The sequence below is a fragment of the Ictalurus punctatus genome, chromosome 23 (assembly GCF_001660625.3).
Source record: "Ictalurus punctatus breed USDA103 chromosome 23, Coco_2.0, whole genome shotgun sequence".
Lineage (NCBI taxonomy): Eukaryota > Metazoa > Chordata > Actinopteri > Siluriformes > Ictaluridae > Ictalurus > Ictalurus punctatus.
In genome coordinates this window covers 43,643-57,426 of record NC_030438.2, presented here as the reverse complement: position 1 = coordinate 57,426, position 13,784 = coordinate 43,643, and the positions used below count along the sequence as shown (strand labels likewise).

Genomic DNA, 13,784 nt, shown 5'->3' with positions numbered 1-13,784 from the left:
ACATTTATAATCTGGACAAGCATATTAGGATATACATATACAGTATATTCTATGTAAGAGGGGTTAGGTGGTGTAACAATTAAACATTTTCCAAAGGTAACTACCTGTCTTTGGCTCTACTGAGAAGTAAGGCTCTCCTTGCAGAATGGAATATATGAGTTTGGCATTATTTCCAAACATGGGATCATCTGCATCTATGGCTGTCACTTGAACCACTGTAGTCCCTAATCAGAAAAAGTGATGGTATACACACACTCAGCAGTAAAATAAATGAATAAAACAGATGTGTAATTCAGGTGAGTATGACAGGCCATGGGTGTCTATAGTGACATACAGTAGAGGAATCCCTTTAAATGTAAAAAAAATAAAATAAATAAAATTTTAAAAAATACCATGGCCTGCCTCAGTAGAGATTTATTTCCTGAACGTAACTGAAATAAACAAGTATTAATCTCATTATTTAAATGTTGCAATTATGTATAGGCCTACCTGTTTTTTAGTTACTGAGGTTTGGATTAAACACATTAAATTCAAGTCACCAAACAGACTAATGACTAAAAGAACTCGATAATAACTAGATAGGTAAAGTTTATCACAACAAACATTGATGTGGGCTTGACAAAGCAAGTTTGAAAGTTTAAAATAGTTATCAATTTGAAATCTGAAGACTATGTGCAGTTTTAAGAAAGAAAAGAGACAATTAGATAGGGTGCCTATACTTGTAGAGTTGAATAGATAGATAGCCTATACTTGTAGAGTTGATTTGATAGATAGGGTGCCAATACTTCTAGAATTGGATAGATAGGCCGTATTTGTAGTTAGATAGATAATATAATATATATTAATAATAGAATAGAATAAATAATTATTAAATATATTATATTATATATTCATATTGGACCCATGGAGTTCCCCAGACCCAACTGTACATTGTTTCTCTTCCTATTTTTCCATCACACAAATGAAAGGACTTGGACACAATTGCTTAGTATTAATATAAAATAAAAATCAAGCAGAGGACATAGTCAACTATAGGCAGGGATGCAATAAACAGGCTATTAGAGGCAACGAAAAAGCAGGGTCAAAAGGACATGATACAGATCTATTTGGAGCAAAATCTACAAGACTCTGTTAGGCAGTCAAAGACAAAGAAAAAATTCTTCTACCAGCACAATAATGAACCAAAGCACAAACATATGTTAGCTAAAAGGAAAGGCTTCAGAAGAAGAGCATGAATGGCCCAGTAAAAGCCCTGATCTACAGTAAGTCTCAATGAAAACCCGTGGAATGACTTGAAGAGGGATGTGCACTAGAGCTTCCCTTGAAAAGAAGAGTATAACAAAAACAGGATGTGCTAAGTTGGTTGGCTCTCCACCCCCCCCACCCCCCCCCCACCCCGAAAAAAAAAAAATGCTGATTACAAGCAATAGGTACTTTACTGAAGTATTAGGGGTGTGCAAAATTATGCGTCTGGGTAATTGTAAGCTTTTCTTTGTCTTTTTTTGTTCTAAAATATTTCTATTTGTTTTTCACCTGAATTTTGTTGGTTGCTTTATCACAATAAATGTAGAAAAAGATTGATCTTTGTTAAAATTTTTACATCACAAACAATCACAAATTGGAATTTGAATTTCCAAGCAATAAACTTTTATTTCCAATCAATAAAATGAATATTTATGAGAGCAATACTTCAGAACAAATCAATATTATATGGATTCTAGGGTGGCATATCTCACACGAATACCTAAATTGCAAAATATAAGATACGGCTACCTCAATCTTCTTTCCTCACAGAGTTTACTTGCCTCCAATCTCCCACACTTATAGCACAGCTTCCTTAAATTCCAGTTTGGAAAATTTGTGTTCTTCTCTGCTAGAGTAATCTCACCTCCTAAGAGCATTCTGGACCTGATAATTCACTGCTATAGCCCACAGACTCCATTTCACTATTTTGCTGTTCCTCTCTTTATACTCCTTCTTAATTGTAAAGTGATCCTTAGTGTGAGAAAGATCTATATAAATGATTAATGAATTGTCAGTAATTAATTAGGTAATACTGTACCCATTGGACTCATCTCAGGGATACTGGAAGTGTAGGGTTCATTTATGAACTGTGGAGCATTGTCATTGATATCCTGGACTTTGATGATGAACTCTGACTCAGGCTCTACTGCGTGGCCAGTTCTGCGGTCAATAGCTTCACCGTGGAGCACATAGAAGGCCTTCTTTTCCCTGTCCAGGCTCTTATGAATATGGATTTCACCACTGAACTCATCAATGTTAAATATCTCTCCTGCTCCCTCTCCAGACAGGCTATACCTGATGGCAAAGTCTCCTGTGTCGTAGGTTGATTTCAGCTGAGTGAAAAAATATTTTAACAGCAGTGAAATAACAGTAATTTTAGTCAGTGACTTACAGATGATATTATAATACTAAAATTACATTAAACAACAGTTCCAGTACACAAATTTGATTGGACAAGCGGCATTCCAAGAGAGCTGTCAGTCATTCTGTGTGTTGGCATAGCAACACACAATGCTCTATCCAGCTGTGACTTCTTTGGGAACTATTTTTGTTGATGGAGCAAAGATAAACAACATATTTGGCTATATTGTGTATGAAATGTTAGTTGCTCAGTTACAGTTAATTCCTTGTTTATAGGACTGTTGTTTCAAGGCAACATCATGCTAAAAATCAATTAAATTAGATTTTATTTGTATAGTGTTTTTAACAATGGACATGGTCACAAAGCAGTAAACAATGGTCACATAGCAGCTTCACAGAAACATATAAATTTAGGATATAAATTTTACATTTATGAATGTAGTGTTTGGTAAGTTACTCAAAAAATGTGATCCACTACAGATTACTACTAATTACTACTGTGAAATTGTAATCTGAATACATTACTGATTACTGCATGTAAAAAGTAATCAGATTCCTAATTACTTTATGTTCACGTTACTTTCAAAGACCATCAAACCTACAAAAATACACTACAAAGTGAAAGTTCTTTCAGTAATTTTAGTGCACAATGTATGGCATGATCAGAAAAAGTTGGATTTATCATGACACTTGCTTCAGGTGTTGTCAGACCTTCCAGACTGATAAAATAGAAAACTTTTCTACCTAGGCTAGTTTGGTGTCACTAGCCAAGGGGAGGCACAACTAAGCTATCATTGTATGGGTTTATCTGGTACAGTGCCATGCGAAGTACATTATATTTCCTTATGTTCAGCTCATATCACGTAAACTGGAACTCATAGACATTTATGTCACGAGTTCCCCTTTAAGCAGCGTGCTGTGGAGCATGTGAGCGCGCGTGCACGAGCAGGTGAGCACCTGCTTTTCCCTTGTTGACAATCGTGACATTTCGACACGTGCATTTGTTTCTGTTTCTGTTATGTCTCCTCCCCGTTCTGTCATTGGTTGTTGTTTCATGTGTGTCTGAATTGCCCTCAGCCGTCAGCCATTACAACGCTGATTATGTCCGCATATATACCGCGCGCCTCCCAGCACACAAGGCGGAATATTGAGTTAGAATAGATAGATACAGAAGAATATGTTAGTTTAGAGTTGTCATGTCATATGTCATGTCATAGTTCATGTCATAGTTCATGTCATAGTTCATGTCATGTTTCAGGTTTAGGTTCCTTAGTTTAGTTTACGTTGGTTTCTCCGCTACCAGTTCCTCGCTGTAGCTTATGTTTCATGTTTTGTATCTCGACCCTGTTTTCCGTGAGCACGACCTTGATTCCTGCCTAGCCCTGTGTTTGCCGACCGCCTGACCTTTTGCCTGTTTTTGGATTACGTTTTGGATTTGTCTGCCTGTCTCTCTCCTAAATAAAACCTGTTCATACTGCGCTTGCATCCGTCTGAACTTCCTCACGTCACGAAACGTGACAATTTACACACCTTGTTTTCTTGCTCAGCATCAGAGGATATTTCAGTTTCAACTCCTTTACTGGTTAAAAAAAAAATTGGCGTATATCAATTTTTCCTTTAAATTGAGAGCTGTCAGGTGCATGGTGGCTTGGTGGTTAGCACATTCGCCTCACACCTCCAGGGTCGGGGGTTTCACTCCCACCGTGGCCCTGTGTGTGCGGAGTTTGCATGTTCTCCCTGTGCTGTGGGGGTATGGTAGGCGGATTGGCGTTTCCAAAGTGTCTGTAAATGTATCCCTATTGAGAAAGACAGAGGCACTGGTGGCAAGGAAAAACTCCCTGAGACGATATGAGGAAGAAACCTTGAGAGGAACCAGACTCAAAAGGGAACCTCCTTGCACCTTTTATAACTGTGCACTAGATGTTCAAAAGGTGCAATTGTGTAAACAGGAAATTCATTATAGTTTTCACATGAAGTGTATTTTGTTGATGGAGACTTGACTGCAAAACTGTCCACGGCATTGCAGCCCTAAAGCTATCATAGCAAATGACCATCATAGCAAAACTGCTCATATCAATTGCAGTCCTAAGCCATCTTCATGGTTTTTAAGTGGTACCATCCTCAGTAATCTCATTGAATTTTAAACTGTCCATGTAGTGCCATCCTCAGCAACAATGATTGATTTCCAAGAAGTAGGGCATCAGGTTGGATCAGGCCAGTCCTGAGAGCAGAAGGATCAGGATCACTGGTATGTTATGAGTAGCATGTGGAGAGAGAGAGAGAGCGTGTTTGTGTGTGTGTATGTGTGTGTTTGTGTGTGTGTATGTGTGTGTTTGTGTGTGTGTGTGTGTGTGTGTGTGTGTGTGTGTGTGTGTGTGTGTGTGTGTGAGAGAGAGAGAGAGAGAGAGCGAGAGAGAGAGGTTGTTAGGTATGCTAATTGTAATTTAATGGTTAAGGACAATGTACTTTGTGTGTAAAGCGCAAGCTGGGACTCTGTCAAGACTAGCCATGACAGCATAATTAAAAAGGAGAGCCAGAAGGTAACACAGACATAAGGGCACCTTGGTACATAAAGCGGCCAGCCACTCCACTGTCAAAAAACCTGAGTTCACACGTGAGAGGGGAGGGGGTGGGGTTGAGCAGCATCCAAACATCTCAGTTCAACACAACACTTGATGCCGGTGAACCAGGGCTGGCCCTGACCACTTTGGTGCCCTAGGCAGTTACCCTGCATGTTACTGCTGTGCTATTCTAATACACATGCTGTAGCCATGTTAATTTAAATACTATAGTTATTGTACCTGTACTACAAGACTCAATCACGCATACTTTATATACGTAAATGTAGGTTTATCATAAGTTTTGATGAGAAACATATTTTTATGTGAGCCTTACGACCACGTTTCTTTTTTTATTGTACTGTGCTCAGATACAGTATGTTGTTCCATGCGCGACCTGGTGGTTATTGTGTGAAGCACAACAAATTAATTTCTATTCTTAGAACTGTGGCTGCAGAGTACCACGTGATCACACATGACGAATCGCGTGAAACAGAGTGAAAAAAAAGGCCATATCTGTACGGTGATCATGTCCCAGCCCAGCCGAGCCTGTCACCCACTCACCGCCTGCTGAAATCCATAAGTACTTATACCCCCTATCTGTGCAAATTAATATCAGCTGGGTTAGTAAATTGATGGTCTATAAAAAGGCTTATTGTTACCAAGATGTCACCCAAGAAACAACATGATGGGTAAAAGTCAATACTTATTTCCCCCACTGAATTAAAAAAGTTCAATAAAAAACTATAGAGTATATGCTATATTCTGTATATTCAATAGAAGTGTGTACTGAGTTAGAAAAATCCTGTGTTGCCTTGTGCTTTTCTGCACAGCACTTAAGAAATAAAATAGCATCTAGTCACGTTGTGTGCATACTTGTGTAAGTTAGAGATATCTCTATGGTATGGAGTTTTTGGACCTAAGGGAAATATGGTTTTGGGGCCTCAGGATAACTAAGGAGTGAACTTACAAACCTTTAAAAAAACAAAAAAACAAACAAACAACAACTGATGGGCAGGTCTAAAAGTCTTGGTTTAAATGTCCCATGTTATGTTTTCTCCATGTTATCAATTTAGACTGTCTGCAGAGGTCTCACTTTATCATTTTGTCTGTAATAAATTTTCATTTCTTTTGATATCCATACCCCCTCATCTCTGTAAGATTTTTGCCTTAGGTTGGAGAGATTTTCCACAACATCTGTCAGAGACATCCCCTTGCACTGAATGCCAGAGCAAGCAGCGCACTCAACAACCCGTAGCGTGACAGCGTGCACTTCTGGGTTGTCATACTTTGTTTACTTTTTGACACGTGTTTTGTTATGTTTTATGTCATGTCTCTGCCCCGGTTTTGTTATTGGTTGTCTCCCTCACGTGTCATCATTATTCACAGCTGTTTATGTTTTACCTTTGATTTTGTTGTATATTTCAACCCCCATGTGTCTTTGTTCTGTGTGAAATATTGTGCGTATCTGTGTTTTGCCGTACCATACCAGGCCATACCAAGACCTTGATATTGGCCCTATGATTTTAGATTTGTCTGCCTGCCTCTCTTCAATAATAGCTTTAAGTGCACTTCGATCTCCAATGCACTTTACATGACACTCATAAATTCACATACCCCTTTCAGAATCTGCAAAATGTTAACAATAAAAAAGAGAGCTCATTAAAATTGCAGTTTGTTTTTTATTTAGCACTGCCCTGAATAAGCTATTTCACATAACAGATGTTTACATAAACACAATAATAACTGACTTTACACAAATGAACCAGTTAGATGGTTTACATACCCTTGGTTCTTAATACTGTTTGTTGTTACCTGGCTTAATGACTCTTTTTTTATGATAATTGTTCATGAGTCGCTGTTTGTCCTGAACAGTTAAACTGCCCACTGTTTTTAAAAAAAAAATACTCCTGGTACTACATTGTTACATTATTTGGTTTCTTCTGCATATTTGACCCCTTTCCAACAGTGGCTATATGTTTATGAGATCCATCTTTTCACAAGTAGGACAATTGAGGAACTCATACAAAACTATTATAAAAGGTGCAAACATTCATTGATGGTAAATGGTAAATGGTCTGCACTTATAGCACTTTTTTTACCCTAGCAGTTCCAAAGCGCTTTACACTGGTTCTCATTCACTCATTCACTCATTCACACACACACACTCACTCACTCACTCACTCACACACACACACACACACACACACACACACACACACACACACACACACACACACACACACACACACACACACACACACACACTAATGGTAGCAGAGCTGCCATGCAAGGCACTAGCTTGCCATCGGGAGCAACTTGGGGTTCAGTGTCTTGTCCGAGGACACTTTGGCATGTGGAGTCATGTGGGCCAGGAATCGAACCCTACCAGCTGAGCCACATGCTTCTTGATTGTCAAGAATGTAACATGATACATTAACCCTTAAAGACCTAGATTTAATTTTGGGAGATCTGACTCTACTGTATTTTTTTTGTTTTCCTAACCTATTCTAGCAGTCAGCATCAAGTGCCATATATCATTTTAAAGAGGAGAACTTTAATTTTCAATCTAGCTCATTTAAGGTTCCAAGTCCCAATTTAAAAAAAAATTGTCTGAGAATGGATGAATTATAAAAATGTTTTAGAAAAACAGCAGAAACAATTTGGTGTTCCTGTTCGAATGGAACTCAACGTTGTGTGAGCTTCATGCTGTGGGAAGCACCCTTGCACATGACCGTATCTGAAGCTTGTGTATCCAAGGGATAGATGGACACACTTTCTCTGTGAAGTGTCTAAGGGTAGAGCATGCCAGGGCAGCCCTTGAGAGGTCTGACAGTGCGCATTGTGAATGCCTTATAATTAGGCAGCTCCGCTCGCGGCTCACTCTCTTCTCGGCTGAAGTTAGTTGGCTTCAGAGCCTTGCAGGTCTGGGCTGACTGCTGGATCTGGAAGAAGAGTCGGAGATGAACGCTGCTCTATCTCTTGCTCTATCTTCTGGATCCGGCTCTCTGCCAGATTTTGGAGCACACATCGCAACTCCTCCATCCACTATGGAAAGCCAGAGCCAGAAGGGGGTGCCATTGCACCAAAAATGGTGAGCAGCTCTCAATCATTAAAAGAGTTGCTTGAAGTGATTACTAGGGCAGTTGAAAAACTAAATCTAGACTGGCCCATGGAAGAAGAAGTGGCTCGTAGTAGGCTAGACGAGAGCTTTCTCCCCAGTGAAACTAAAATGTGCCAGCTGATGACGGAGATATTTACCCAGGCCTGAGAGATTGAGCAGCCAAGAGAAGGTCCAGCTGAGTGAGGGCATTGGTCAGCTGGACAGAGATCAGAGAGAAAGAACAAACATTATATAAAACAGTAGTGGTAACACTTAAAATATATCCACATATACATGTACAACCACATGCAAAGAATGCAGGAAACAGGTCTCAATACACTGCATGGAAAGAGCATAAAGTTGAAAACACACACACACTCACAAAATGTTTAAGAAACACACACTCACAAGATGTTTAAGAAGCACCAAAAACGTATAACAAGGTTAGAATCAGACAGAAAATATGTGTAACAGTAAGAAATAATAAAAATATATCTCACCCATAATGAAGAAGCGGTAAAATATCCAAATTGTCCAGGACAACGGTGCGTTGACAGCTCGGTTACCGGAAGTAGGAATGCCAGTGAGGCACTTGGAGAATTTTTAAATACCATAAATTAAAACACGAAGATAAGGGGATATACAATGTTTGAAAATGGGTTTTAAGGGGATTCCAAAATGTGAAAAGTTTACTCAAATGGCATTTATAAATGAGAAAAGTAGAGTTTAAGGGGAAATAATAATAATAATAAAAAAAGACATTATTAAAGCATATTGGAATTTCCAACAAACGAGATAATTGGGCATAGACTAAAGATAAGACTATATAAATAGGGCATTGAGTCTGTGTATAGATTAGATCACTTTGGGATGTCTCACTGATTGGATCTCATGTTGTTTTTTGAACAATAACCTGGATTTTGCCTCTCTCATTCAATGATTCTTCTTGTCTTGCTAATTTTTCGTTGTATTGTTTCTCTCATTCGGAGCAGTCTTTCATGCTCGTTGAAAGCAATCACTAATGACCAAACGCTGATGTTGACAAAGATTGATTATGATCTCTACGATGACCAACCTGACTTATATCCTAAACTTGACTGGCTGCCAGATCCACCAAGCAACACTGATGATGATGATCTGTTGACATCCATCTCACGACTCTTGTAAATTGATTTTTTTTAAGAAAATGACCATTTGTTTCGATTCTTTATATGCTTGCTTTAAACCAAGGGCACTTTTATGTCTGAAAAAACAGCTTTAGCATTCTTCTAAAATGACCATAAATGGACTCTGAAGTTCTGATGTTTTGATGCCATACTCTGTTGTAATTTATCTATCCTTCAGGGGGTCTTAGTTATCATTTAGAATGATAAAATGTCGGAGAATGTGAGATAAATTGTCTTTTATTTCATGCAGTAAGTTGTGTTATATGCCTGCACAAGGATGCACGCCTAAGAAGGTCATGTCATATCATTTAGATCAGTACAGAATGTTTATCTGCTTACAGAGACACAAACATGTTTTTCTGTTAAGAGTTCAACTGTACATTTGCTAAGACCCTGAAACAGAGCCTGTTTGAACTGCCTCAAACTGCTCCTTATCGGTACATAGAATTGTATCGTGCCCTGTGCTTCATATATATAGTACAGGTTCAGCATAAGCACCCAGAGCGCTCACATCTTCTATCCTGTATTCATCCTTCCGTAATAAACTTCTTCACCTGAGAGAAAGAATCTGCGAGTGTTGTCTAATTTCCATGACACCTTACAGGATGTGTGTGCTGTGGCGGGGTGGTCTACGCTGCACACATTCATTCAATTTTACAGCTTGGATATACATTCCACTCCGGGCTCTAGTGTTTTGCAGTGACCCTCAGGCTTGGATCTTTTGAACAGGCCATGCCCTCAGTATGATGGAGTGACTATTCTTGTTCCCACAGCGTGAAGCTCACGCAACGTGGGTTCCCTTTGAAAGGGAATGTCTGGGTTACACATGTAAACCTGTGCCCTGAGAAGGGAATGAGATGTTGCATAACTTTGTCATACTGGGGCATGCCTGTCTTCGCTTCAGATAATAGAGGCTGACGGTGCGGTTCACAGGTGCCATTTTTATACCACATGACACTCTTACCTGATCACAGCAGGCCTATAAATAGGCATTATGTTACACAAGCTTGAGATACCAGTCACGCGTGAGGGCGCTTCCCACAGCATGAAGCTCATTTAACATCTTGTTCCCTTCTCAGAGAACAGGGTTACATGCATAACCCAGATGCTTTTTTACTATGAACTCAAACAAAACCTCCTGAAGTTTGGATTTTTTTCTTTATAAAGTTATGATTCTTAGAAAGTCCGCGTTCACTACAGAGCATATGAATGTCCAACTGAGACAAATGTGATATCACTGAAAAGCTGAGAATTTCCATTTTACTATTTAAAGCATACAGATTGGATTAGCGGTTCAAAAGTTATTAAACATTTTATGTGCATCAAAAATGCACACTTCCAAATAGTGCGCTTCTTGCAGAGCATGCAGTACTGCTGCCCCTTTTGTTTTTCGTGTCTGCTGACTGCCGTCTCTCAAATGAGGAATTTCCCTCCCAATCCTTTGTTTCCCAAAGAAACATGTTAATTGTTGGAGTAGATGACAGTTTGAACCAATCTGGGCACATGGGTGGTGGCACTAAGCATTCCTGTTTGGCTCAAAGGAACAAACTGCATGTGTTTCCTTGATGAATGAATGCTGCAGAATGTGATTGCATAACCATGACGTAACCACATTCACTACAGTGCATCTGAACATTCAACTGAGACAAATGCGATATCACTGAAAAGCTGTTAATCTCCACTTTATAACTTTTTAAAGCATACAGATTGGATTTGTGGTTCAAAAGTTATTAAACATTTTAGAACAGCAGTTATTTTTAGCCGCAGACGGCAGTTTCTGTCTTTGAGGCTTAAGAGTCAGGGGGATGTAAACTTTGGTCTAAATTGTTATTACTGTATGTATTTATACAGTATGAGTATGTACAAATAGTCCTAATCCTGAATGGCCTGTGGGAAGAAGCTTCTCCTCATTTTGTCTGTGTTAGCCTTTAGGTAGTGGAAGTGCTTCTATGACCGCAACAGAGAGAAGAGTCCATTTTTAGGATGGCTGAAGTCCCTTATTTCTTCTTGGCCTTGGTCCAGCACCACTTGCTGTATATAGACTGCAGGTCAGGGCGCTCAATCTGTCTATCTTGCTTGGTGCTTTTCCCAAATCAAGCTATGATGCTTCCCATAAGGATGCTCTTATTGCATCTTATTTTGTACAAGTGCAAAAGTTCCTTAGCAACATAGAGGGCAGTTTAAAACCCCTTAAGCATCTAAGGTGGTAAAGACGATGGGCCTTCTTCACCAGGGTGTTAACGTGACAGGACCATAATAGGTCCTACGTGATATAGACACCAAGGTACTGTCTCTACTCTACTACCGGAAACTGTACCTCTCTCTCACTCTCTCCACTGGGGAACAATTGATCCTACAAGGGTAGTAGCTCCTCTCCTGCTTTGTGTTGTCCCCTATCAACCCCTTTGTGTTGCTGATGTTCATGAGGAGGATATTCTCCTGACACCAGTTTTCCAAGCTTTTAATCTCATCCAGATAGGCCTTCTCATCATTGTCAGAGATCAGGCCCACCACAACAGTGTCATCAGTACACAGGACAATGGAGTTGAATTGTAAGTGGCCACACAGTCACAATTGTACAATGAGTGCAGCAGGGGGATTAGGACACAACCCTGCTCCTGTACTGCTTGCTGTCTCTCTGTCAGGATGTTGGAGATCCACTAACACAGGGATGGGATAAGTGCCAGGTCCTCTAATTTGGTGGTGAGTTTGGAAGGGATTTTAACATTAAATGCTGAGCTGTAGTCAACAAACAGCATTTCCCTTCCTGGTGTTCAAATGTGTCAGAGCTGTGTGTAGTTGGTGTGTGATGCCATCATCTGTTGAATGATTGCATACTGCCATGAGCACTGTTAGTGGTGCTAACTGTTAGCACTATTAACTGCAGCCTTGAAGTAAATGTAAAAAGTTTTCAGCTCGTCCACAAGAGACACATCCTAATTTGGATGATGGTGTTTTATAGTCTATTATCATTCTTGGGCCCTGCCACAGGCTCTTAGAGTCATCCTGTTAAATTGTAATTCTAGTTTCCTCACATAGCACAGCTTCACTTCCTTCACTGCCCTGTGCATGTTGAAGGACACAGCCTATGATGCAGGGATGATGATATTATGAGTTATATATTTATATATATAAAATGTGGGCTTTATACTAATTGGAGTAAATTTGAGGGCAATGCTGGCCTGTTATAGCAGGGTGGTATCCATGGGGAAGGTGCTGCTCTCATTTCTAGCAGCATAGCTCAAGGTCTCAGAGCAGGTCTAGTTAATCAGTTACAAGAACCAGTGCCAGGAAGCAGACAAGCAGGCTAAACTGAATGTCTGCTAGCTTCCTTCAGTCTAAAGCTATCTCAGCTTAATACCTGTCTCATATAAAATGAGACTAGGTTGCATTGCATTCTGGGCCTTCTGGGAATTGTAGTTTCTGGTTCGCTGTGACATGACACCTAGAACCAGAAGATATGACCACATCACCCCTATATTATCCACCCTGCATTGGCTCCCAATCAAATTTCGTATTGATTATAAAATACTATTGTTGACCTAGAAAATATTGAAAGTTTTCATGCCACAGTCCCTGAGTGAACTTTTGGTTTTTTATGATCTGCCATACCTACTTTTATCAAAAGTTGCAGGCTCTTTGTTGGTACCTTGAATAGTGAAGGCTACAGCAGGGGGCAGAGCTTTCTCTTACAAAGCCCCACAGTTATGGAACAGCCTTCCAATTAGTGTTCAGGACTCAGACACAGTCTGGTCTGAAAACATTTGTTTTACATTGTTTAGTTAAGCCTTTTGTGAATAGCTTGTTCTGAGGTAAAGCCACAGATCTAGATGGTTCACGGTCATAAAGTGTTGTGGTGAACTGGGATGTTTGGATAGTGCCACCCCAACACACACACACACACACACACACACACACACACACACACACACACACACACACACACACACACACACACACACACACACACTCACTCACTCTCTCAGCCATTCACTCAGGTTTGTTGACATTGGAGTGGCTGCCCACTTTATGTCTCAGGTCACCCTCATGTCTGTGTTATCTTCTGGAACTCCCTTTTAGTTATGCTGTCATAGCTAGTCTTACTGGCATCCCTACTTGCACTCTGCACACAAAGTACATTGTCCTTAACCATTATATGACAAGTAGCATACCTAACAATCTCTTTCTCTCTCTTTCTCTCCCTCTTCCTCACTCCCTCTCTCTCTCTCTCTCTCTCTCTCTCTCTCTCTCTCTCTCTCTCTCTCTCTCTCTCTCTCTCTCTCTCTTTCTCTCCCTCAACCCCGCTCCCTCTCTCTCTGTTGAGCTGCACATTCCACTCCTGAGATACGAGTGATCCTGATGCCTTCTGCTCTCTGGACCTGACTGATCCATCCTGATGCCCTACTTCTGGTTGGAGTTCTCATCACCTGGAAATGACTTGCTGCTGCTGAGGATGGCCCCAGATGGACCGCTTAAACATACATGAGATTACTGAGGATGGTACCACATAGAAACCAGGTAGATGGCCTTGGACTGCAATTGATATGATAGCTGAATTTATATATTTCTGTA

At 40.1% G+C, this 13,784-nt stretch overlaps 1 protein-coding gene across 3 annotated transcripts in view; it reads right to left on the bottom strand.

The window, feature by feature from the left end:
- The window catches only part of cdh19 (cadherin 19, type 2), a 36,763-nt gene that overhangs the window by 17,800 nt on the left and 5,179 nt on the right, over window positions 1-13,784 (bottom strand). For 2 of the 3 annotated variants that reach the window (XM_017453808.3, XM_017453805.3), the window contains exons 3-4: window positions 2,063-2,357; window positions 105-224 (exon numbers count right to left, since the gene is read on the bottom strand). In XM_017453808.3, coding sequence (XP_017309297.1) covers window positions 105-224; window positions 2,063-2,357 — 415 coding nt within the window. The remainder of the gene's footprint in view (window positions 1-104; window positions 225-2,062; window positions 2,358-13,784) is intronic. The other variant, XM_017453807.3, reaches the window with a different exon arrangement.